The sequence below is a fragment of the Chiloscyllium punctatum genome, chromosome 18 (genome assembly GCF_047496795.1).
Source record: "Chiloscyllium punctatum isolate Juve2018m chromosome 18, sChiPun1.3, whole genome shotgun sequence".
NCBI classification, from domain to species: Eukaryota; Metazoa; Chordata; class Chondrichthyes; order Orectolobiformes; family Hemiscylliidae; genus Chiloscyllium; species Chiloscyllium punctatum.
Genome location: NC_092756.1, coordinates 89,013,897 through 89,040,558, shown reverse-complemented (window position 1 = coordinate 89,040,558; position 26,662 = coordinate 89,013,897). Strand labels below are relative to the sequence as shown.

The 26,662-nt window shown below is 45.4% G+C and overlaps 2 protein-coding genes across 2 annotated transcripts; both read right to left on the bottom strand.

The window, feature by feature from the left end:
• Positions 1 to 205: 205 nt before the first annotated feature.
• On the bottom strand, positions 206 to 3,204 carry LOC140488969 (ferritin, middle subunit-like). The gene is made up of 4 exons (XM_072588196.1): positions 3,103 to 3,204; positions 1,764 to 1,910; positions 1,000 to 1,125; positions 206 to 361 (listed from the first exon to the last, which is right to left on the bottom strand). The coding sequence occupies exons 1-4, from the start codon at positions 3,202 to 3,204 to the stop codon at positions 206 to 208; spliced, it is 531 nt and encodes a 176-aa protein (XP_072444297.1).
• A 7,918-nt stretch (positions 3,205 to 11,122) lies between these two features.
• Positions 11,123 to 15,217, bottom strand: LOC140489059 (ferritin, heavy subunit-like). The gene is made up of 4 exons (XM_072588299.1): positions 15,116 to 15,217; positions 13,025 to 13,171; positions 11,934 to 12,059; positions 11,123 to 11,278 (listed from the first exon to the last, which is right to left on the bottom strand). The coding sequence occupies exons 1-4, from the start codon at positions 15,215 to 15,217 to the stop codon at positions 11,123 to 11,125; spliced, it is 531 nt and encodes a 176-aa protein (XP_072444400.1).
• Positions 15,218 to 26,662: the final 11,445 nt, after the last annotated feature.

Below are 26,662 nucleotides of genomic sequence, written 5' to 3'. Positions count from 1 at the left end.
AGTTGGATAGGCCAGAGATTCTGGAACAGATTCCAAACCTTTTGGAAGAAACTGAAAATTAAAGCCACTGATTAGAACAGAGCGAGTGACATCAATGATCTTTATTTCCCATTCATTTCTGCAGTACAAGTTCCTGCTTCCTAGAGAAATTCTCCCAATGAGTTGGAGACAAACAGACAAAGACTGCAGTCAGTCAAAGGCCCCACTAACTGCTGTCCTCCAGTGAGAGCCTGTCAAACAGGTACTCTCCCAGCCCATTCTCAGGGGCTCCCAGACGCTTCAGGTTGGTGATGTAGTCCCCAAGTCGCTTGATGATCTCAACCTCCTCATCCAAATAGTGAGTCTCCAGGAAGTCACACAGCTGGAAAGCAGGGAGAGTCAGATATTTCAAGATAGTTTTACAGCTTATTCTCCAATGTTCAATTGGTTTCCTACCTCATGTCAAAATTAAACCATAACATTTATGTTTCTCCCATGATTCATCACTGAACATCCTAACAGCATAACAGAAGGTATGAGTGTTGAAAGAGACCTGGTGTTGTGGAAGGAATAGTTTGGATTGTATCAGATATAATGCTAGTAGAAATGCAGCAGTTATCTGCTCACTTGTTGGAGTGTGCTGTGATTGTCAAAATGCAGGATAAAGTACTGACCAGGGTCCAGAGGGTACTGCCCCTACTCAGGTAAAGCAACTCCATGAGCAGCTGTGACAGGGATAGGACACCAGTGGTTTGTTGTAGTACAACACTAAAGACTTGAATCTAAGCTGAGCTCAAGAGAGTGTTCACTATGGAGATACAGCCTCACTCTGAAATGCATGTTTAGTTTTAAATGTCAAACAGTATTGTTTATTTGATATTCCTACTTATAACTAGAATGTAGTGATACAAGACTGTGGTGGTTCCTTAATTGGTCTGTGGGCCTTTGCAATGATCAGGCCAGTGAGGTGTTACCCTGAGGGTCAGACAGTGAGGAGAATGAGGAGGTGGTGAAGCTTACATGAGGGTCAGTCTGGGCAGTGGCGAGTTGGTGTAGATCCAGCAAACTCTGGTTCACATTCTTCTCCAGATCCAGGGCAACCTGCATTGCCTGCAGACCGTTACCCCACTCATCCCTCTCTGGCTTCTGAAACATGGAAACAAAAGGACAGTTAAGGATCAGGACAATTAAATACTTCAGGGTTGCTTTCACCAATTCTGAAGAATAATGGGACTCTTAAATACCTCTCCATAGATTGGAGGAGAGACTCTGGATCTCTCCAGCAATTTGATTTGGGTTTCAACTTGCCCATTTGTGCTGGAGATCAGTCCCCACAAGAGAGATGGGTGGCTCAGTTGTTAGCACTGCTGCCTCAGCAACAGGAACCCAGGTTTTGTTCCTGTTTTGGGTGACTGTCCATGTGGAGTTTGTACATTCGGCATGTGTTTCTTCCCATATTGGAAGAGATGGGCAGGTCAGGTGAATTGACCATGCTAAGTTGTCCATATATAGTTTTAGGTGCATTAGTCAGGGGTAAGTGTAAGGAATGATTCTGGGGGACGGAGGGTTGGTGTGGAATTGTCAGGCTGAAGTCCCTGTTTCCACACTGTAGGGAATTTAATCAAAAGATGGGACATTCTGGTCCATGTGGTGTCAGTATGGAGGGATCAAACAGAGTAAAAACCTAGAGAAACTGGTCACTTCCCCTTCAGGGGGTGAAAACCCTGTCACTGACTTGAAACCACATCACACAAGCAGCCATCCCCCCTCCCCAACATTCCCACCTTCACATCCTGGAGGAGGACTCTGCCTCCACGCTGATTCTGGAATTTCAGCAGCTTCTCTGCATGTTCCTGCTTCTCCTGGGACTGAGCTTTGAAGAACTGGGAGAAATGGTGCAGGGCAACATCATCCCGGTCAAAGTACGACATCTGAAAGAGAACCATTTCCATCCCATTAGCACATCACTGGCCCCAATTCTAGTTCACAATTGGAACCAACTTTTTCCCAGCTGCTGTCTGGGAGTGACTTACTTTCTCCTCCCCCCCGCCGCCCCAACCTCAGGTGACTGTGCAAACTCCACTCATTCACCCCACACCTACATGGGGGTCCTCCTACAGAGGGAGGATGTGCAAACTCCAGTCACCCAATGCAGAATCAAACCCACATCCCTGGTACTGTGAAGGTAGCAGTGTTAACCACTGAGCCAGCCATCTCACTTGTGGGGACAGAGATCTGCCCTGACATGCAAATTATTGCATTAAAACTATCCCAATACTAAGTTAGGTGAATTTGCTATGCAAAACCACCCACGCATGCAGAGATGTGTAGGCTAGTTGCATTAGTCAGGGAAATACAGTAGAGGAATGGGTCTGGGTGGGATATAGTGTTGGTGTGGACTGGTTGGTCCAGTTGGCCTATTTCCACCCTGGTGGGGTTCTATGAGAATGGTTAGAACCATAGAAATTTAATAATTCCTTCAATTCAACATTAATTTGCCTAGGGAATGTAAAAGAGGAAGCAGTCAGGAGATTTACAACTGATATCAGTAAGTGGGACCAGATTGGGATATCTAGTCAGCATGGAGGAGTTGGACCAAAGGGTCTGTTTCCATGCTGTACATTTGAGTCAGTGATAGGAAGCTGTAAAAACCAGCAACCCAAATGAGATTAAATGACAGCTGCTGCTATTACACAGCTTGTCCAATAGGTGTCTCCATCACTTCAACTGGGATGACTAAACTCCCATTAAACCAGCACAGAGAGATACTCTGGGGACAGGCCCAAGGAATTACACCAGTCAGTAACATCGAGAGAGAGAGAGAGAGAGAGTTAAAGACTAACATGGACAGCACTTTCCATCCATTACATATGGAATGTAATCATTAGTATTAGCTCCATTTGATGAGTGGTTAAGACAGCTACAAAACAAACAAACAAGCTACAGATCAAGTCTAGATGAAAGGAAAAACAGAATTTCCATGTTAGTGCAGAAGGATATCATGCAGACCATCATGGTTGGGCCATCTCTGACTAGGAACACTAAAGGTACAATCCCCCACATCACTTCAAGTGAAGTTTACTTCATAATAGACACCACTTTAAACCAGAAAAACAAACTTACCAAAGACTGATAGAGATAGGAGGCAGTGAACTCCAGGTTAATCTGCTTGTTGACAGCAGCTTCACAATCCTGGTGATAATTCTGACAGACCTGGGAATCCATTTGGCCACAGTAGACTTTTTCCTAATCACCACTAAAACACAACCACTTCCCTCACTCTAAGAGGGCCTAAAACCAACTACATTGAAACACTCACTGCTAATGAACCTGAATTTATACCCTGGGAATTAAGCAGCACTTCAGTGACATCAGTGATGACCAATTGTTAGTTAATCAGCTGCCATGTCTAATCAGATTCCAAGTAGCACAGGATGAGAGTTGGACCCAGGAACCAGAATCAACAATCCATCGAGGAGAAATTCCTGATTGACTTTAGATTTCCTTCCAAAGTGAAAATTGTAAAAGTATCTGAACTGTAAATGACAATTAAATGTAATTTAAGATAAAATTTTGATTGGATGTTATTGTCAAGTGTATTGAGCTACTGAAAGTTTTGCGTGCTATCCGGACAAGTCATACCTTAAGTACATCAAGGTAAAAAGAACAGAATGCAGAATATAGTGTTCCAGCTACAGAGAAGGTGCAGAGAAAGATCAACTCTAATGTATGAAAGGTTTGTTCAGAAGTCTGAAAACAGCGGGAAAGAGGCTGCTTTTGAATCTATTGGTACGTGTTGTTGAATGTTTATATCGTCTGCATGACGGAAGAGAGTATAACCGGGGTGAGAGGGGTCTCTGATTATGTGATTGCTTTCCCATGCTATGGACCAAGCCAGACCTCTCAATATTTTAAGGTAACCTAGACCCTAATGTTTTCTTATTTTAAAGGCAGATGTGAAGTAAGTGTTCCAGGTTTGATGCAATTGGTCAAACCAATCAGCTTTAAACAAACCATTTATTTAAACACTACAGTTGAAACATGAACAAAAGAAAGTGGAATTTAGAATAACTTAACCATTGGAAAATTTAATTGATCCAAGACAACGACTTAACTAATTAACTGTTCCAATCCAGCAACATCCCATAAACACAGCCTTGGGCAAAAAAGATAAATCGAAAGATTCTTACAGGCTAGAGGGAACAACACCCAGAGAGATTTCAGAGTAAGTCAGTTCGGAATCACTTACCAAAGCTTGCAACTCTTCTGGTACTCGCATCCTGTGGGTGTTGCAGCTAAATACTAGCAAACCCGAGAACTGGCTATTCCCTTTCTATTGTACAGGGGAGTGTTTATTAAAAAAAGGCTCCCTTGACTCTCTGGCTCCTCTTCAACCTTTACCATCTTGTTCAAAAAACCCAGACAAAATAACCTTTTTAAAGTGATAACGTGGAGACAGCAGGAAGAATATGGATATGAAGTCAATGGATGGAAGGCTGGTATGTGTGATGGACTAGGCTGTGTTCACAACTCTAATTTCTGGGCAGAGCCGTTGCTATTCCATGCTGTGATGGATCAGAATAGGATACTCTGTACAGCACATCTGTAGAGATCAGAGAGAATCATTGCAGACATGCCGAATTTCCTTCGCCTCCTGAGGAGGGAGGCAATGGTGTCCCTTAACATGTGGGTGGACCAGGACAGATTGTTGGTGATATTTACTCCTAGGAACAGGAGGTTCTTGACCAACTCCACCTCAACCTCAATCCAGCCAGGGATGTGTCCTCCACTCTGCTTCCTGAAGTTAATGACCAGCTCCTTCGTGAGGGAGAGATTGTTATCTTTACACCATGCCACCAAGCGCTCTATCTCCTTCCATTTGTTGTTGGAGATCCAACTCACTATGGCTGCGTCATCAGCAAACTTGTGAAAGAGTTAGAGCTGAATTGGGCCACACAGTTGAGAGTGTATAAGGAGTATAGTAAGGGGGGGGGGGCGTTGAGTGTACAGTTTTGCAGGTCACTGGTGTTGAGGATTAGCGTGAAGGAGGTGTAGTAGCCGATCCTTACTGATTGCAGTCTGTGGGTCAGGAAGTCAAGGACCCAGTTGCAGAGTCCCAAAACCTTGGATTGGTTGGATAGGAGTTTGGATGGAATTATGGTGTCGAAGGTGGAGCTAAAGCCAATAAATAAAAACCGAAAGAACTGCAGATGCTGTAAGTCAGAAACAAGAACAGAAGTTGCTGGAAAAGCTCAGCAAGCTGGCAGCATCTGTGAAGAGAAATTGGAGTTAACGTTTCAGGTATAGGGACCTTCCTCAGACCTGCTAAGCTGTTCTAGTGGCTTCTGTTTTTGTGTCAAAAAAAAACAGAGCCGGATGGAGGTGTCCCTGTCATCCAGATGTTCCAGGGTTCAGTGCAAGGTCAGGGAGGTGGTGTCTGGCATGGACCTGTTACGATGTTTGCTGAATTGCAGCAGGTAGAGGCATTTTGGGAGGCTGGAGTTGATGTGTGCCATCACTAACCTCTCGAACCAGTTCATAATGTCAGAGCCTTTGGCAGTCGTCATTAAGGGAGGTTGTCCGATTTTTCTTTTGCCCTAGCTCCTCAGTTTGACATTTGAGGGGCTGAAGAGCAGCATGACACCAAATGAACAAGTAATTTGCCCAGGGGATGTAACAAAGTAGAGGAAATCAAGAGATGTACAACTGGTATCAGCAAATGGGATTAGATTGGGACGGGATATCTGGTCAACATGGACACATTGGACCAAAAGGATCTGTTTCCACACTGTACATCTCTATGATGAAGTAATGGGTTTCTGATTTTATGATTTAACTGTAGGATTAATGACAGCTGCTGCCTTTACCCAGCTTGTCCAATAGATATCTCCATCTCCTCAACATGAGTGACTAAACTCCCATTAAACCAGTACAGGGAGATAATTTAAAGGACAGACCCAAGGAATTGCACTGGTCAGTAACATCCAGAGAGTGTGTTACAGACTAACAGACAGCACTTTCCATCCATTACATATGGGACATCATTAGTATTAGCTCCATTTGCTGAGTGGTTTAAGACAGCGACAAAAACAACATACTATAGATCAAGGCTAGATGAAAAACAAAAATTTCAACATTAGTAGAGAGGGATATCATTCAGCCCAGCATGGTTGGGCTCATATTAGAACTAGTTTCAATTCCCTACATTTTCCCATATTGTCAGGGGAAGTTTACTTCCTAAGAGAAGCCCCTTAAAACAGAGACAAAATAAAAAAAATACACTTATCAAAGACTGATAGAGATAGGAGGCAGTGAGCTCCAGGTTAATCTGCTTGTTGACAGCAGCTTCACAATCCTGGTGATAGTTTTGACAAACCTGGGAGGCCATTTAGCCAAAGTAGACACCAAAACACACAAGCACCTCCCTCACGCTTTTAAAAAAAAATCTAACACCAACTACAACCAATAACCCATTGCCATGGAACTTGAATTTATACCCTTGGAATTTAGCAGCAATTCAATGACATCATCAGTGATAGCCAATCACTCCTGTTCATTAATCATTCAGCTGCCATGTCCAATCAGGTTCCAGTCAGCACAGGATGTGATTTGGACCCAGGAACCAATCAGAATCAACAATGAGAAATTGCTGATTGACCTTTGATCTCCTTCTCAAGTGCAAACTGTGAAAATGTTTGAACTGAAAATAACAATAAAAACACTTAATGATAAAACTTTTTGATTTTATTGATTTATTATTGTCACACATACTGAGATACAGTGAAAACTATTGTACTGTGTGCTATCCAAACAAATCATACCTTACACAAGTACATCAGGGTAATAGAATAGAATGCAGAATATAATGTTTGAGCTACAGAGAAGGTGCAGAGAAAGATCAACTCTAATGTATAAGAGGTTTATTCATAATATCAACAGCTGGGAAGAAGCTGTCCTTAAATCTGTTGATATGGGTTTTCAAACTTTTGTATCTTCAGCCTGAAAGAAGAGGGTGGAAGAGAGTACAACTGGGGTAGGAAACATTTTTGATCTCGTTGGCTGCTTTCCTGAGGCAAGAATAGATGGAGTCAGTGGATGGAAGGCTGGTTTTCATGATGGACTGTGTTATAGGCCAGGCCAAACCCCTTCAAAACATTTCAAGAAAGTAGCCCAGACTCTAACTTTGCCTGTTGTTTTAAGTAGGTGTACAGCGGATATTCCAGGAGAGATGCAGTTGGTCAAACCACTTAGTTTTAAACAAAACAGATTTGATTTACAAGATTACTGAATGAAACACAAACTAAAGAGAACAGAATACCAAATAACTTAACCCATATGAAAACCCAACAGATTATCCCAACTTAAAGATGCTGTTCCAAATACTTGCAACGATCCCCATAAACACCCCTTGGCACAAAAGGTAAAATCAAACACGGATTCTTATAGGAGAGAAGTCAGAGAGAGAGAGAGAGAGAGAATACCCCTGAACCTGCTTCTCTGGGTCCAGCAGCTTCTTCAACACTACGGCTAAAGCCCAAACCAAACCAGAGAAAAGCTGAGCTGGGAGAGCTGGCCACTCCGCTTTACATTCTACAAGTTTGCTCGCTGAGCTGGAAGGTTTGTTCTCAGATGTTTCATCACCATGCCAGGTTACATCATCACTGAGCCTCTGGTGTGGTGCTGGTATAATGTCCTGAATTCTATTTATGTGTCCTGGTCTGTTGTGGTGGGTGATATCATTTCCGGTTCTTTTTCTGAGAGATTGGTAAATCGGATCCAAATCGATGTGTTTATGATGGAGTTCCGGTTCAAATGTCAGGCCTGTAGGAATTACCATGTGTGTCTTTGTTTAGCCTGTCCCAGGATGGATGTATATTCCCAGTTGAATTGGCGTTCCTTGTTGTCTCTGTGGGTGGATATTAGTGACAGTTGGTCACGTCTTTTGGTGGCTGGTTGATGCTCGTGTATCCAGGTCGCTAGTTTCCTGCCTGTCTGTCCAATATAGTGTTTGTTGCACAGTCCTGAGTGTATAAGGAGTACAGTAAGTGCTCAGCCTTGCAAGGCATCAGTGTTAAAGAGGAGGTCTAGTAGCTCTACCCTTACTGATTGCAGTCTGTGGGTCAGGAAGTTGAGTTGCAGAGTGGGGAGCAGAGTCCTAGCTCTAGGAGTTTGGAGATGAGTTGTGATGGAATTGTGGTGTTGAAGCTGGAACTAAAGTTAATAAATAGGAGCCAGATATAGGTGTCCTTGTCATTCAGATGTTCCAGGGATCAGTGTTGGGTCAGGGAGATGGCATCTGGCATGGACCTGTTGTGATGGTTGGCGGATTGTAGCAGATCAGGGAAATCTGGGAGGCTGGAGTTAATGTGTGCCTTTACTGACCTCTCAAAGGTATTATTGTGCATTGGGTTAATGCTAATGTACTGACCTGGATAGGGAACTGGTCGGCAGACAGGAAACAAAGGGTAGGAGTTGGAACAGGTGTTTTTCTGAGTGGCAGCCAGTGACAAATGGGGTACTGCAGTATTAGTGCCTGGAGTCCAGCTATTTACAACATGTATGAGTAACTTCGATGAGGAAATTAATTGTAGTACCTCTAAGTTTGCAGATGGCACAGGCCTGGGTGGGAGGGTGAGCTGTGAGGAGGATGCAGAGATGCTTCAGTGTGATTTGGGCAATTTGTGTGAGTGGACAAATGAAGTTACCATAGTCCCACTGGACCGTAGGGCTTCACTCTCATGGGAGAGAATCATAGAATCCCTAGAGTGTGGAAAGAGGCCATTCAGCCCATTGAGTCTGCACTGACTCTGAGGAGCATCTGATCCAGACCCAGTGCCCTGCCCTATCCCTGTAACCATGCATTTCCTATGGCTAATCCACCTAGACTGGTCATCCCTGGACACTACAGGGAAATTTAGCATGGCTAATTCACCAAACCTGCACAGCTTTGGAGAGAGGGAAAGATGTTTACACAAAGATTGGCAAATCCCATTGAGATTCAGATTTCCAAAGCCTTTCCCTATTTAGAAAAGAATCTGATCCTCTATACTTCACACCAAAGTGCATACCCTCACATGTTCCCACACTGTATTCCATCTATCACTTTTTTCTACTCTCCCAGCCTGTCCAAGTCATTCTGCAGCCTCCCCACTTCCTCAACACTACCCATCTGTTCATCTATCTTTAGATCAGACGCAAATTTAGTAATAGTGCCCTCAGTTCCTTTAGCCAGAGTGTTAATGTATAATGTGAACAATTGTGGCCTCAACACTGACATCTACAGAACTTCACTAGGTGCCTTCCTGAAGAAAGCTCTTTATCTTGTGATGATACTATGGCTTTGAGAGATGCATTTTGTCCTTTTTTTCCAGAAGAGAGGCTTTGAGTCATTGGTATTGAACTGTCTCTTCCAAGCCAATATGGGAAACAGCTGGTGAGGCCTTGAGCTTTTGAAAAAGCTGTAACATTAGAAGCAGCCTGACTGGGTGAAGTCAGGCTCTCACAGAACCAGTTAGCTTAGCTTTCAGCAGTTATTTTGGGCGCAGGGGGGTGGAAAGAGAAAAGGAATGTGAAAGCTGCAACATCACACTGTTCCAGCTAAAGGTTTGAGTTCTCTGTTTGCTACCAGAATCATGAGACATTATATTTGACTGACTTTGTCATGGGTGGTTTTGTGGCATGTCACTAGATTGGAATTAGTGTTTAAAAGTTAAATACTCTTATTCTGTTAAGTGCTCCAATGCAATGATTCTTGTTTGTATCTTAACTGTAGGGTAAAGGTAAGGATGCTTTGCTTAAAGAGGGTAGTGTAACCAATCAAATCCAGAACATAGCACCTTACACTTGCTTTTAAAGAAGATAAACATTAAGCTGCAGATCATCTCCTGGCTATATTTGGAAGAGGCTTGGCCTGCTCCAAATCAACTTGGGGGGGGGGGGGGGGGGGGGCGGCTCTTGTGAGCATCAACACTTCTAACCCCAGTCAGGTTAGAGTCTATTAGGCTCAAACTGAGTTGTGGGTGTTTTTTTTTTTTAAATTTTGGTGTGGTACTCTGTCTAAACCAATTGAGTGCACCTTGTGTAACAAATGGTTCTTTCCTTCACTCTGGTTCCAGTCCCAGAAAATAATCCCAATGAGCCAAGACCCTGAACATATCAGGTCTTCTCCAGCCATTGAAGTAACTCTTTCACCCCCTTCCCTCCTTGGGAGTTGGTACTGGGAGCAAACCAGGAATTACAATCAGAGGGTAATAATTTAAACACTAACCTTCTATAGTCACTAAAACTTCCCCCCCAGCATTCATACAAATGTGGGATGAACCTGCAGCTACATTTGCCCCTTTTATGCTGGTGTCCAGTGTTCTTAACCGGATCCATCATCCAGGCCATCTGAGGTTTTTAAAGCCCACAGAATTGACTAATTCCACAGTGTAAGTGAATTCAACAGTAGAACATGTTCAATTTAGGGCAGTGGCAAGGGAGAGATCCACTATTCAGCACAGTTGAAAAGTTTCAAACCATTTGGGATCTCTCCCAGCTCACTGGGAGCAAGTAAGTCAGGTGTCAAATGTAGGATTGGAATGTAGTTCCAGCCCAGGAACAGATGGTACCTTTCCTCTGCATTTTGCCAAAAAGCACTCACAGAAAGTCAGATGCTAAGCAGAGGCCAAATAATGCTAATTTGGTCTAGTGCACATCCTGCACACTATAGTCTTATGGTAGAAGACTTTTTGATCTTTACATCCTTGTTTACTATGATCTGCTTGTATAGCAGCAAGCTTTTCACTGTCTCAGTACACAAAAAGCCCTTTAATGGGATGCAAGCTGTAATTTAATTCCCCTACACCTTCCTTCAGGTGATTTCACTATTAAGACTGCAGTACCATAAATCTTATTCCCACCAAGTCAGCACTTCCTAAAAAGGCACAAAAACTTGTTCACCCTCTAAAAATCAAGAGAACCCAGTGTGATCACTCCAATAAGTCACGTGTGATGTTTAAGTAGCCAGCTGATCAAAATAGCAAGTGTTAGACAAGGTCAGATTTTTATTGTCAAGTGATCCAATACAGCTATTTCTTTGTTACACATTTCTAGGATCAGCTTTGGAATGAAGCAGATAAAGAGATGGATGTCAAAGGCCCCACTAACTGCTGTCCTCCAGTGAGAGCCTGTCAAACAGGTACTCTCCCAGCCCATTCTCAGGGGCTCCCAGATGCTTCAGGTTGGTGATGTAGTCCGCAAGTCGCTTGATGATCTCAACCTCCTCATCCAAATAGTGAGTCTCCAGGAAGTCACACAGCTGGAAGGAAGGCAGACACACATTACAAGAGTTTCTATCCAGAAGATTCTCCAATATTCATGCTGTTTTCTGCCTCATGTCAAAAATTACATTTAGTTATTCCAAGTTGGACCACTGAACATGCTAAAGAGTTGACAGGGAGGAGTGTTTAAAGAGGCAAACTCAAAAGGTGAATAGTAGTATGGTGCAAGGGATATTTGGACTGTAGTCACCAAGATAATGCTAATAGGAAAGTATAGTTAGGAAGCATAGCAAGCTCCTACAAGTGAGGTGAGATTTTGCCATGAAACAGGTGAGAACATGGAGGGAGTAATGCCCTCTGGAACCTGGCCAAAGGGAGAGCAATTCCTTCTGAGGAAGGAGACAGGGTCCTGTAGTACAACAGTCCGTGCATGGCTCTGGCTTAGGGCTTGAATCTTCAAGCGAGAGCTCAGAAGACTATTCTTTAGAGGCAGCTCCAGTCAATGAAATTGACTTTAGTTTTAAATGTCAAGCAGTATTTCATATTGTTCATTTAGTATCCTTATTTACAAGGATAGAGTGTAGTTATTCAGGACAAGACTGTGGTGGTTCTCTAATGGGTCTTCAGTGATCAGGCCAGTGAGGTGTTGCCCTGAGGGTTTGGCAGTGATGAGAATGAAGAGGTGAAGCTTACATGAGGGTCAGAGTGGGCAGTGGCGAGTTGGTGTAGATCCAACAAACTCTGGTTCACATTCTTCTCCAGATCCAGGGCAACCTGCATTGCCTGCAGACCGTTACCCCACTCATCCCTCTCTGGCTTCTGAAACATGGAAACAAAGGACAGTTAAGGATCAGAACAACCAGCTGTTTCAGGTTGAGTTCACAAATTCTGAAAGTTAACAGGATTCAGTGTTAACTCTCCCCATATAGAGCGTCAAACCAGAGGGGTTCTTCTAGCAATTTGTTTGGTACTGGGGTCAATGAAGCACAAAGCCCAGGAAAGGTCAATGTGTTCTTTACCATGGGGTTATGGGACAGGTAAAAGAATTTGCAAGTCAGGATGGATCAGTCCCACAATGAGGGGGGAGACATTCTTACCCACATGGTGTCAGAGCTAGAGTTGTGCAGCACAAAGACCTTTTGGTCCAACTCATTCATGCCAACCAGATTAGGTAAATTAGTCCAGTCCCTTTTCCCCCCTCAACTCATGTACCCATCCAGATACCTTCTAAGTGTAGAATTATACTTACCTTCACTTCCTCAGGCAGTCCATTCCATACATGCACCACCCTCTGCATGAAAGAGTTGCCCTTGGCGCCTTACCTTTCTCCTCACCCTAAACCTATGCCCTCTAGGGCTAGACTCATCTAAATTTATCCTATCATGCCCCTCTTTATAAACTGCAAGGTCACCCTCAGCCCCTGATGCTTCAGAGAATACCCCAGCCTCTTCCTAGAGGGAAAACCTGGCAGCATTCTTGCTAACCTTTTCAGAACTCAAGTTTCTGAATGTCCTACCAATGGTAAGGAGACCAGAATTGCACACAATAGTTCAAAAGTGGCCTAACTAACACTGCATAGGCACAACATGACCACCTGACTCCTAGATTCAATACTGACCAATAAAGGAAAGCATGCTAAACACCTTCACTATCCTGAAGATCAGTACAGAGATCAGACAGATTGTGAAACCTGAAGAACTTTCCCTTCAGAAAGTGAAAATCCTGTCACTAGCTTGACCCCACATCAAGAGATCAGTCATTTCCTCCCCCTCCAACATTCCCACCTTCACATCCTGGAGGAGGACTCTGCCTCCACGCTGATTCTGGAATTTCAGCAGCTTCTCTGCATGTTCCTGCTTCTCCTGGGACTGAGCTTTGAAGAACTGGGAGAAATGGTGCAGGGCAACATCATCCCGGTCAAAGTACGACATCTGAAAGAGAACCATTTCCATCCCATTAACACATCACTGGGCCAAATTCTAGTTCACAACTGGAATCAGCCCTTTCCTAGCTCTGTCTGGGAGAGTGAATTACTCTATAACAAGTCAATACCCACTTTCCTCAGATTGAAAAAAACAAGATCTTGGATGATTCCAAAAAGTGGGGTTATTCACCTAGGAGAAAGTCTATTCAACTGCCTGAGAATTTAAAGAATAGTAATAATTGAGACATTCAGTCCAATCAATGTCTAGGGCAAGATTAATCTTGCAACATCTAAGTGGCAGGATGGGCAAGAGAAGGAGCAACATTAACTAAAGATACAACTGGCCAGTACAACACTGGAAGCTTCAATAATTCAACTCAGTATCAAAGACACTAAAGCAGTAGGTATGTTACTACTAGATTAGGACTAGCTGGGGGAAGGAAAGTGTCAAAATTCCTTCAATTCAAAGAGATTGAAAGGAAGCACTTTTTGCACAGACACTATTTAGATTTGCAATAGTTTAGAGATATACATGTCCAAGTGATAGAAAGCTGCAAAGTTAGAAACCCAAGTGAGCTATTGTGTTCACCCAGTTTGTCCAACAGGTGTCACCATTCTCAGATTGCCCAACTCCCACTGAACTCAAGGAGATGGTCATGTGACAGTCTTGGAGATTGTCCAGTCAGACCCAGAGAATGGATTAAAGATTAACCATGACAGAACTTTATCTGAAGTCTTCTCACTCACATCCTATCCAACTACACAGAGGGGACATTATGCCAATAAACTGGTTAAGATAGCTACAGAACAACCTGCCAAGTTTTATGAAGAGAGAACAAACTTTCATGGTTATAGTTTAGAAGGATTCAACCCATCACAGTCCTGTCTCAAAACAGGAAATTACATTCCCTGCACTTTCCTCCCATAAATCAGGTTAACTTCATTATCACTCAAGTTGCTTTTTCTTGTGCTACTTCAAAACATTTCCAAACAGGAAGATGCTATCCTTGCTGAAAATAGCTCATATCCTTGTTTTGAAGGAATGCACCCCTTTTCAGAAGTTGGAAAGCCTGGCAATCCTATGACCACAAGGCCCAATGCTAGGATTATATTTGGCATCCAGATCAATGTGCACCTGGATACAAAAGCACAAGTTTCCCCATGTTTTAGAACTCTGCCTCAGTTCATACATGTGAACCTTTGAGCTGTCTTTAGTATTTCCTCAGCTTTGGAAGCTCAGATTGTGGAATGAATATCAATTTTCTCATTAATATTAAATTATAGCAAGCTTTGGAAAATACCAAATCTAGAGTAGGTTTGGTCTTCATATGTTTTACTGTCATTTTCAGTTCAAAAATTGCAAACTGAAAAATGTCTTGTGTATGCAGGAGAGAGACACCATAAAAGACAACAGGTATACAAGTGGTTATTCAATTTCCACCACCAGGAAGAAAGGAAACACCCAAATGGCCAGTCCTACAGGGTCTGGCCAGTGAGTTATTCCAACACTGAAGTCTATCACCACTGTCACCTATGCAGATATTCAAACTACTTAGTTTAGAGCTCATGTTCATAAGATGAAGGAACTGAAGTAGGCCATTTGGCCCATCACATCTGCTTCACCAGTCATGGCTGATATGCTCACTTTTAACCTGCTTTCTCTTCACATCCTTCAACCAATTGCTAATTAAGAGTTTGTTTAAAAACAGTTTTAACAGATTTGTTTTCTACCTGCTACAACAGCTCAAAAGTCACTTATTTCAAGTGACATTTTATTTATAAAACAGATCTTTGTGTGACAAAAGCAGTTCAGTTCTGCAGCTGAAAAATCAAACCCAATCATTGAAATTAGACTATCCAAAACAAAACCAAAGAGAGCTTAATATACAAAAGTAATGTTTATATATATCTCTAACTGCATCAAGTCACTTTAAAAACAGACAACACTCACCAAAGACTGATAGAGATAGGAGGCAGTGAGCTCCAGGTTAATCTGCTTGTTGACAGCAGCTTCACAATCCTGGTGATAGTTTTGACAAACCTGGGAGGCCATTTTATCAATGGGAGAACTTCACCAGCAAACCACAATAACTAGCACACACTAAAGCTTGACACCAACTATATGCAATCCCCCACTGCCCTCAAACTTGAATTTATACCCCTGATATTAAGCACAAATTCAATGACATCATCAGTGATAGCCAATTACCCTTGTTTATTAATCAATCAGCTGCCATGTCCAATCAGATTCCAAGCAGCACGGGATGAGTTTTGAACCCAGCAGCCAATCAGAATCACCAACTCCTTGATGAGGAATAGCCAATTGATCTTTGATCTCCTTCTCATGTGCAAACTTCTCCTCTGTTTCTGGTTGCACTTTAGCCCCATGCTCCTGATCTTTGGGGTGGGGGAGGGAGGGAGGGAGGGTAGATCAGAGGATCTCCTCGTGGGTCTGCTCCTGCGCCTGGCCAAACTGGTTATAAACAGGTCCAGGCAGTGGGTCATGGAGGAGATCGTTATGGCTGATTGCCTGCCCCTCTTCCACGGGTCTGTCAGAGCCTGGGTGTCCCTGGAGAAGGAGCATGCGGTGTCTACCAACACCCTCGAGAATTTAAGGGAGAGGTGTTGCACCGCAGGGAGTGGAGTGCTTTACTACCCCCTACAACTCTATTTTGATTTAATCCCTGCCCACCCCTTCACTGTTTGATCACACAGCATTACCCTTTGATGTGAAGGGTGCACCTTGTCACTGGCCACTCGGGTGTTTCCTATCTTCCTGGTGGTGGAAACTGAATAAAGATTTGTGCACCTTGTGTCTCTCACTGTGTCTCACACCTGCACACACACAACAAACAAAAATAAAATCAAGTGCAAACTGTGAAAATGTTTGAACTGAAAATGACAGTAAAATATACTCTAAGACAAAATATACTCTACATCAAGCTCAGCATAGAAGTGATTGAGATCTCGTGGGGAGTGTGGGCCCAGCATAGCTAAACTCTTAAGAAGGACTGTAATGTTGAACTTTTAACTTTATTTCTTTATTTTTCTGCGTTGTACCTGAGAACATTTGTAGCTAAGATGGTGCTGGGAATGGCGACATTGTACTCCTGTATTCCTGTACTGGAATACACGTGACAATAATCATAGAATCCCTACAGTGTAGAAACAGGCCATTCAGCCCAACAAGTCCATACTGACCCTCCAAAGAGCACCCCACCCAGACTCACCTCCCTGCCCTATCCCTGTAACCCTGCATACCCCATGGCTAAACCACCAAGCTTGCACAACCCTGAACATTACAAGGTAATTTAACATCACCTAAACTGCACATATTTGGAGAGATAAAAAGATGTTTACACTGGGATTGGCAAATCCCTTTGAGATTCAGATGTCCAAAGCCTTTCCCTATTTAGAAAATAATCTATGCTGTTATACTTCCTACCAAAGTGCATAACCTTACATGTTCCCACACTGTATTCCATCTATCACTATTTTTCCACTCTCCCAGACTGTCCAAGTCCTTCTGCATTCTGGATTAGTGGTGCTGAAAGAGCAGTATGTTGCCTGAATTGCTGTGCTCTTTCAGCACCACTAATCCAGAATCTGGTTTCCAGCATCTGCAGTCATTGTTTTTACCAAGTCCTTTTGCACTCTCTCCACTTCCTCAACTCTACCCATTCCTCCACTAACTTTATGACATGTTCAAACTTAGTAACAATGTCCTCAGTTCCTTCATCCAGATCATTAATGTATAACGTGAACTATTGTGGCCGCAACACTAACCCCTGCAGAACTCCACTAATGCCATCCTGAGAAAAAGCCTTTTACCCTGTGACGATACTATGGCTTTAGGAAGTGTATTCTGTTCTCTTTTTTTTAAAGCAGCGATTTTGAGCTGAGCTGTCTCTTCCAAGCCAATAAAGTAAACAGCTTGTGAGGCTTCAGGTTTATTTCAAAGCTGTAACAATAGAAGCAGCCTGACTGGGTGGAGTCAGATTCCTACAGAACCAGGGCTTTAGTTTAGCTTTCAGCAGTTGTTGGGGGTTTTGAAGTTGGACATGGAAGCTGTTACAGCTAAAGACTTGGGTTCTCTCTCTGCTGCTAAAATCACATCTGAGACAATCTATTTGACTGCCTGTTCCCTCTCTCACTGCCTTGCAATGCCTGTTGCCTCCCTGACCACCTTGTGCTGCCTGTTCCCTGGCTCACTGCCTCAAGATGCCTGTTCCCTGTCTCACTGTCTCGTGATGCCTGTTCCCTCCCTGACCACCTTGTGCTGCCTGTTCCCTGTCTCACTGTCTCGTGATGCCTGTTTCCTCCCTGACCACCTTGTGCTGTCTGTTCCCTATCTCACTGCCTCGTGATGCCTGTTCCCTATCTGACCACCTTGTGCTGCCTGTTCCCTGTCTCACTGCCTCGGGATGCCTGTTCCCTATCTGACCACCTTGTGCTGCCTGTTCCCTCCCTGACCACCTTGTGCTGCTTGTCCCCTGTCTCACTACCTCGTGATGCCTGTTCCCTATCTGACCACCTTGTGCTGCCTGTTCCCTGTCTCACTGCCTCGTGATGCCTGTTCCCTATCTGACCACCTTGTGATGCCTGTTCCCTGCCTCACTGCCTCGCGATGCCTGTTCCCTCCCTGACCACCTTGTGCTGCCTGCTCCCTGTCTCACTGCCTCGTGATGCCTGTTCCCTATCTGACCACCTTGTGCTGCCTGTTCCCTGTCTCACTGCCTCGTGATGCCTGTTCCCTATCTGACCACCTTGTGCTGCCTGTTCCCTTACTCACTGCTTCGTGATGCCTGTTCCCTGTCTCACTGCCTTGTGTTGCCTGTTCCCTCCCTGACCACCTTGTGCTGCCTGTTCCCTGTCTCACTGCCTCGTGATGCCTGTTCCCTGTCTGACCACCTTGTGCTCCTGTTCCCTCTCTCACTGCCTCGTGATGCCTGTTCCCTATCTGACCACCTTGTGCTCCTGTTCCCTGTCTCACTGCCTCGCGATGCCTGTTCCCTATCTGACCACCTTGTGCTCCTGTTCCCTGTCTCACTGCCTCGCGATGCCTGTTCCCTATCTGACCACCTTGTGCTGCCTGTTCCCTGTCTCACTGCCTCGCGATGCCTGTTCCCTATCTGACCACCTTGTGCTGCCTGTTCCCTTACTCACTGCTTCGTGATGCCTGTTCCCTATCTGACCACCTTGTGCTGCCTGTTCCCTGTCTCACTGCCTCGTGATGCCTGTTCCCTATCTGACCACCTTGTGCTGCCTGTTCCCTTACTCACTGCTTCGTGATGCCTGTTCCCTGTCTCACTGCCTTGTGTTGCCTGTTCCCTCCCTGACCACCTTGTGCTCCTGTTCCCTCTCTCACTGCCTCGTGATGCCTGTTCCCTATCTGACCACCTTGTGCTCCTGTTCCCTCTCTCACTGCCTCGTGATGCCTGTTCCCTATCTGACCACCTTGTGCTGCCTGTTCCCTGTCTCACTGCCTCGCGATGCCTGTTCCCTATCTGACCACCTTGTGCTCCTGTTCCCTGTCTCACTGCCTCGCGATGCCTGTTCCCTATCTGACCACCTTGTGCTGCCTGTTCCCTGTCTCACTGCCTCGCGATGCCTGTTCCCTATCTGACCACCTTGTGCTGCCTGTTCCCTGTCTCACTGCCTCGTGATGCCTGTTCCCTATCTGACCACCTTGTGCTGCCTGTTCCCTGTCTCACTGCCTCGTGATGCCTGTTCCCTATCTGACCACCTTGTGCTGCCTGTTCCCTGTCTCACTGCCTCGTGATGCCTGTTCCCTATCTGACCACCTTGTGATGCCTGTTCCCTGCCTCACTGCCTCGCGATGCCTGTTCCCTCCCTGACCACCTTGTGCTGCCTGCTCCCTGTCTCACTGCCTCGTGATGCCTGTTGCCTCCCTGACCACCTTGTGCTGCCTGTTCCCTGGCTCACTGCCTCAAGATGCCTGTTCCCTGTCTCACTGTCTCGTGATGCCTGTTCCCTCCCTGACCACCTTGTGCTGCCTGTTCCCTGTCTCACTGTCTCGTGATGCCTGTTCCCTCCCTGACCACCTTGTGCTGTCTGTTCCCTATCTCACTGCCTCGTGATGCCTGTTCCCTATCTGACCACCTTGTGCTGCCTGTTCCCTGTCTCACTGCCTCGTGATGCCTGTTCCCTATCTGACCACCTTGTGCTGCCTGTTCCCTCCCTGACCACCTTGTGCTGCTTGTCCCCTGTCTCACTACCTCGTGATGCCTGTTCCCTATCTGACCACCTTGTGCTGCCTGTTCCCTGTCTCACTGCCTCGTGATGCCTGTTCCCTATCTGACCACCTTGTGCTGCCTGTTCCCTGTCTCACTGCCTCGTGATGCCTGTTCCCTATCTGACCACCTTGTGCTGCCTGTTCCCTGTCTCACTGCCTCGTGATGCCTGTTCCCTATCTGACCACCTTGTGATGCCTGTTCCCTGCCTCACTGCCTCGCGATGCCTGTTCCCTCCCTGACCACCTTGTGCTGCCTGCTCCCTGTCTCACTGCCTCGTGATGCCTGTTGCCTCCCTGACCACCTTGTGCTGCCTGTTCCCTGGCTCACTGCCTCAAGATGCCTGTTCCCTGTCTCACTGTCTCGTGATGCCTGTTCCCTCCCTGACCACCTTGTGCTGCCTGTTCCCTGGCTCACTGTCTCGTGATGCCTGTTCCCTCCCTGACCACCTTGTGCTGTCTGTTCCCTATCTCACTGCCTCGTGATGCCTGTTCCCTATCTGACCACCTTGTGCTGCCTGTTCCCTGTCTCACTGCCTTGTGATGCCTGTTCCCTATCTGACCACCTTGTGCTGCCTGTTCCCTCCCTGACCACCTTGTGCTGCTTGTCCCCTGTCTCACTACCTCGTGATGCCTGTTCCCTATCTGACCACCTTGTGCTGCCTGTTCCCTGTCTCACTGCCTCGTGATGCCTGTTCCCTATCTGACCACCTTGTGATGCCTGTTCCCTGCCTCACTGCCTCGCGATGCCTGTTCCCTCCCTGACCACCTTGTGCTGCCTGCTCCCTGTCTCACTGCCTCGTGATGCCTGTTCCCTATCTGACCACCTTGTGCTGCCTGTTCCCTGTCTCACTGCCTCGTGATGCCTGTTCCCTATCTGACCACCTTGTGCTGCCTGTTCCCTTACTCACTGCTTCGTGATGCCTGTTCCCTGTCTCACTGCCTTGTGTTGCCTGTTCCCTCCCTGACCACCTTGTGCTGCCTGTTCCCTGTCTCACTGCCTCGTGATGCCTGTTCCCTGTCTCACTGCCTTGTGTTGCCTGTTCCCTCCCTGACCACCTTGTGCTGCCTGTTCCCTGTCTCACTGCCTTGCGAAGCCTCTTCCCTATCTGACCACCTTGTGCTCCTGTTCCCTCTCTCACTGCCTCGTGATGCCTGTTCCCTATCTGACCACCTTGTGCTCCTGTTCCCTCTCTCTCTGCCTCGTGATGCCTGTTCCCTATCTGACCACCTTGTGCTGCCTGTTCCCTGTCTCACTGCCTCGCGATGCCTGTTCCCTATCTGACCACCTTGTGCTCCTGTTCCCTGTCTCACTGCCTCGCGATGCCTGTTCCCTATCTGACCACCTTGTGCTGCCTGTTCCCTGTCTCACTGCCTCGCGATGCCTGTTCCCTATCTGACCACCTTGAGCTGCCTGTTCCCTGTCTCACTGCCTCGCGATGCCTGTTCCCTATCTGACCACCTTGAGCTGCCTGTTCCCTGTCTCACTGCCTCGCGATGCCTGTTCCCTATCTGACCACCTTGAGCTGCCTGTTCCCTGTCTCACTGCCTCGCGATGCCTGTTCCCTATCTGACCATCTTGAGCTGCCTGTTCCCTGCCTCACTGCCTCGTGATGCCTGTTCCCTCCCTGACCACCTTGAGCTGCCTGTTCCCTGCCTCACTGCCTCGCGATGCCTGTTCCCTATCTGACCATCTTGAGCTGCCTGTTCCCTGCCTCACTGCCTCGTGATGCCTGTTCCCTCCCTGACCACCTTGAGCTGCCTGTTCCCTCCCTGACCACCTTGAGCTGCCTGTTCCCTGTCTCACTGCCTCGCGATGCCTGTTCCCTATCTGACCACCTTGAGCTGCCTGTTCCCTGCCTCACTGCCTCGTGATGCCTGTTCCCTATCTGACCATCTTGAGCTGCCTGTTCCCTGCCTCACTGCCTCGTGATGCCTGTTCCCTCCCTGACCACCTTGAGCTGCCTGTTCCCTCCCTGACCACCTTGAGCTGCCTGTTCCCTGTCTCACTGCCTCGCGATGCCTGTTCCCTCCCTGACCACCTTGAGCTGCCTGTTCCCTATCTGACCACCTTGAGCTGCCGGTGCTCTCTCTCTGTGTTGCAACTCCATTGACATCCAGTGTCTTAGTAAAGTGTTTTGCTTAAAGATAACTAGGGTAAGCATTTGAATTACATCTGGAACACAGCACCTTACACTTAGAGTCATAGAGATGTACAGCCCGGATACAGACCCTTTGGTCCAACTCGTCCACGCCGATCAGTTATCCCAACCTAATCTAGTCCCATTTGCCAGGACTTGGCACATATCTTTCTAAACCCTTCCTATTCATATACCCATCCAGATGCCTTCTAAACGGTTGATGAAGCAGCTGAAGGTAGTTGCGCCAAAGGCTCTACCCTGAGAAACTTCTCCAGAGATCACCTGGAGCTGAGGTGATGGACCTCCAACAACCACTAACACCTTATTTTGTGTCAGGTGTGACTCGAACATGTAGAGAGTTTTACCCCTGATTCCCTTTGACTCCAGTTTTGTTAGGGCTCCATACTTGGTCAAATGTGATTGACTGCACAATCTTTACAAGCTTGCCTTTAAATTAGGTAAAAGTGAAGGTCTAGGCTATCTCCTAGATATATTTGAAGGGGATTTTGTCTGGTCTGTAACAACCCCTACTGCCTGCGTTCAGTCAGCCAATCCTCCATCCAGTACATTGCCCCTAACACAACAGGCTCTTATCTTTTTTAGCAACCTCCTGTGCAGCACCTTGACAAATCTTCTACCAAACTTTGGATCTTGACAAAGACCTTCTGAAAATCCAAGGCGATTGCATCCACTGGTTCTCCTCTTTCCAGCTTGCTCATTACCTCTGCAAACAATTCGAACAGCTTTATCAGGCATAACCTTCCCTTGATGAAGCCCCATGCTGACTCAGCCCTACTTTGATCACACAGTTTGAGGAACTCTGCAATCTCATCCTTAATAATGGACTCCAAATTCTTGCCAATGACAGAGATCAGGCTAAGTGTCTATAATTTCTGTCTTCTGCCTCCTTCCTTTCTTAAACAGAAGTGTAACATGCACCATTTTCCACTCATCCAGAACCTTGCCAGATTCCTGTGATTCCTGAAAAAATCACCAGCAATGCATTTACAATCTCCTCAGCCATCTCCTTCAGAACGCTGAGGTGTAGTCCACTTGGGAGAAACTGCAGATGCTGGAGATCAGAGTCGAAGAGTGTGGTGCTGGAAAAGCACAGCCAGTCAGGCAGCATCCGAGGGGCAGGAGATTCGACGTGATGAAGGGCTTATGCCTGAAAAGTCGACTCTCCTGCTCCTCAGATGCTGCCTGACTGACTGTGCTTTTCCAGCACCACACTCTTCGACATGTTTAGTCCACCTGATCCAGGTGATTTATCCACCTTCAGACTTTTCAGCCTCCCCAGTACATTCGCCTTAGTGATGGCCATCACACTCACCTCTGCCCCCGACTCTCTTGAAGCTCTGGTGCCTTCCACTGTGAAAACTGATGCAAAGCACCTGTTCAGTTCCTCCACCTTCTTTGTTCCCTTTCCCTACTTTCCCAGCTTCATTTTCCAGCTGTCCAATGTCCACACTTCCCTCTGTCTTACCTTGTAGATATATAAAAATACTCTTGCAATCCTGTTTTATATCACTAGTTAGCTTACCCTCAACTTCATCTTCCAGCCACTCTTGCTTTTCTAGTTACCCTCTGCTGGTTTTCCCAATCCTCTGGCTTCCCGCTAATCCTCACCACATTGTATATGCTTTTTCTTTCGCTTGTTCGCTGTCTCTGACTTTCCTTGTCATCCATGTTTGCCTCATCCTCCCTTAATATATTTCTTCTTCTTTGAGATGACTTTCTGCTTTGCCTCCTGTTACGGACTAGGCCAGACCCCTCAAAACAATCTTAAACAGGCAGCCCCAGACCGTAACTTTGCAATTTGTTTCAGTAAGTACACAGTGAAAATTACGTGGGCTAGGTTAGCTAGGTTGACTACCAGGTTTTAAAACAGACAAAAAATTTATTCACACAATTATGGAATTAAACATGAAGAACAGAATAAAGAACCCCTACAGAACTCTCACAATCCTAAACTAACTTCATTATGCTGTTCCAAATATGCACAAAAGTCTCAATAAACAAACCCCCTTAACAACAGAGTAACAATGACACTGTTGTGGAAATTAATTTGACTTGACTCAAATGCTAGCAAGAGCAAAGAAAAAGTTTATTTTTAACCTCTGCAGGGGACTCGATAAATTGGCAAGATACCTCATGGAAGAGGCTCCTGATAGCTTTCACATATTCCCTTTATACCACAATGCTCTTCTCATTATCAACGCCTCAAGGCCATGGGCCTGGAACATTTGAGTTCCTTTCCATATATGGTGTTGTTTTTTTCATTCCTTGACTATTGATATGGTAGTTTACTGGCCTTGTATGTCTGCAGTTAAGCCGGTTTAACTTTACATTTTTTCTGTCTGTCTGCAATACTTTGTAAAGTCAGGCCCTTACTTCTTTGTTTTCCTATGCTTTTATAGATTTCACAATAAATGTTAATTTTCCATTACAGAAACAAAGGCTTACAGGTTGAAGTTAGAAGGGCAGAAGGAGAGAGAGTTTAGCAACTTGTTTCCTCACAACCCACAGCTAAACTGACTCAATCTTAACTTCTGAACTGAACTGCTCAGCTGGAGAGCTGGCCACGCCCCCTTGATTTATACAGGTTATCTTTAAAAACATAAAAGATTTGGCCTCATCGTATAAAACAAAAGGCCTTTCATCTCTGTACCACACCAGTCAGTTCGGAGTCTCAGCGGTTTATGACCCCTCTGAAAAAAAAAACCAAGGATGCAGTATCCTTGAGAAAAGGAACAGCTTTTAGAAAAAAGGGACCAGCTTTGTGACACCTCCGCCCTCAAAAAAAAATCAACTATCAATATCAAAAGATGGCTTCATTTTCAAAATCCTTCAAAAAAACTGGTTACTAGTCTAAAACACACATATGCACCACACTGACTACACACATGCAAACATCCACAATCGCAGGCAAATTCAGGCTGTGGCACACCCCTCACCGAACGCCTCCTTATCTCATTCCGGTCTCGATAACGCATCGGTAATCACATTTTCACGACCTGCCACCTGCACAATTGTCACATCGAATGGCTGTAACAACAAGCTCCATCTAAACAGGCTGGCATTTTTGGCCTTAAATTTCTCTACAAATGTCAATGTGTTATGATCAGTGTATACGACTGCCTCAGATGCATCGCTGGTAACATCAACTCGGAAATGTTGGAATGCCAACACCAAGCTCAAAGTCTCTTTCTCCACCATTGAATATTTTTGTTGATGAACGTTCAACTTCCTGGAAAAATACCCAATGGGTCTCTCTGTTCCCTTGTCATCCTCCTGCAGGAGCACCCCACCGACACCCACATCACTGGTATCGATAGCCAACTTAAAAGGCATTGTGTAATCCGCTGTGGCTAATACTGGGGCAGTGGTGAACACAGTTTTTAGGCTGTCAGTGCGTTGTCCACTGAAACGTCTTGCCCTTTTTTAACAGTTCGGTGAGTGGAGCAGCCACATTGCTAAAGTTCGGCACAAACGTTCGGTAAAATCCATTCAATCCCATGAACTGTAGTACTCCTGTTCTTTTTGTTGACGGTGTGGGAATTTCCCTAATTGTATACGTTTTCACATCCCGTGGGGTCATTTGTCCATGTCCGATAACATGGCCAAGGAAGGTGACTTGGGCTTTGGCAAGTTCACCTTTAGCTAGGTTTGTCACCAAGCCTGCCTTCCAAAGTTAATCGATCAAGTCCAGTAAATGCTGTAAATATTCCTTCCACAAGCGACTAAAAAATCACCAGGTCATCAATATACACCGGACAGTTGGGTAACCCAGCAATGACCTTATTAGTCAGTCTCTGAAATGTGGCTGGGGCGATTTTCATACTAAATGGCATGACTTTGAACTGATGTAGTCCATTTGGTGTTACAAAAGCTGAAATTGCCTTTGCTCTCTCTGACAGAGGTACTTGCCAGCAGCCTCTGAGCAAGTCCAACTTAGAAATGAGCAAGTCCAACTTACTTGTCCCATCTTTTTGAAACAGCCCTCCAACTATGGAATTGGATATGCATCTGTCTTTGTAACAGCGTTGACTTTGCAATAGTCCACACATAACCATTGGCTCTGGCACCGTGACTATGGGTGAGCTCCAGTCACTGTAACTCACTTTGATTATGCCATCTTGGAGCATGCGCATTATCTCCTTCTGAACCTGTGCCAACTTTAGAGGGTTATGGCTATAAGGATGTTGCTGAATCAGAACAGCATCGCCTATCCCTACATCATGCATAATTAGGTTAGTACTTCCCAGTTTATTTCCACAGATCTCCCCACGTGATAGCAATAACTCTTTCAGGTCATTTCAATTTTCTTGTGGAAGGGAACTCAATAATTTATCCCAATTTTTGACAACTTCCTCATTGTCCAATTCGATTTGAGGAATGTCTAATTCAGAATCCTCTGAACCTGGTTCTTCCTTCTGTGCTGTAATCGTTAACACCACCTCCTCTTGCTTTCCTTCCCTGTCAAAATACCTTTTGAGCATATTCAGATGACACATTCTGTGAGATGTCTTCCTGTCTGGAGTCCTTATCAAATAGTTCACCTCACTCAATTTCCTCTCGATTTGATAAATCCACTAAATGTGGCTTTTAAAGGTTCATCTATTAGGGGAAGCAACACCAACACCGTATCTCCAATTGCAAACTTGCGAATGAGATTTCTTATCTGCTGCGATACTTTTAAATGCTGTCTGGCCACCTCTCCCAGCTCTATGTAATCGCTCTCTAAAAGTTGACACACAGTCAAAATGGGTGGTCTCAGAACTCTAACTTATTAATTTCTTATTCAATTTTAACAGTCCTCTTACATCATGCCCCCAAATTAATTCAAATTGACTGAATTTGGTTGATTCATTCAGCGCACCTCTGATTACAAAAATCATAAATGGAACTCCATTATCCCAATCAGCTGGTTAATCCTGTCCATAAACCCTCAACATGATCTTTAGTATTTGAGCACTCTAGTGCTCCCTGCGATTCTGGATGGTACACAGATTTGAATGGTCTTATTCCCTAACTCAAAAGATGTGCAGGTTAGGTGAATTGGCTATGCTAAATTGCCCATAGTATTCAGGGATGTATAGGT

Bases quoted from the DNA above. Each gene is read 5' to 3' on its own strand.
- LOC140488969 (XM_072588196.1), bottom strand. From the start codon at position 3,204: ATGGATTCCCAGGTCTGTCAGAATTATCACCAGGATTGTGAAGCTGCT. The intron at 1,911-3,102 runs GTAAGTTTGTTT...GTTCTCTTTCAG, and splicing joins CCTATCTCTATCAGTCTTTG to ATGTCGTACTTTGACCGGGA. The intron at 362-999 runs GTAAGCTTCACC...CCTGCTTTCCAG, and splicing joins CTGCCCAGACTGACCCTCAT to CTGTGTGACTTCCTGGAGAC.
- LOC140489059 (XM_072588299.1), bottom strand. From the start codon at position 15,217: ATGGCCTCCCAGGTTTGTCAAAACTATCACCAGGATTGTGAAGCTGCT. The intron at 13,172-15,115 runs GTGAGTGTTGTC...GTTCTCTTTCAG, and splicing joins CCTATCTCTATCAGTCTTTG to ATGTCGTACTTTGACCGGGA. The intron at 11,279-11,933 runs GTAAGCTTCACC...CCTTCCTTCCAG, and splicing joins CTGCCCACTCTGACCCTCAT to CTGTGTGACTTCCTGGAGAC.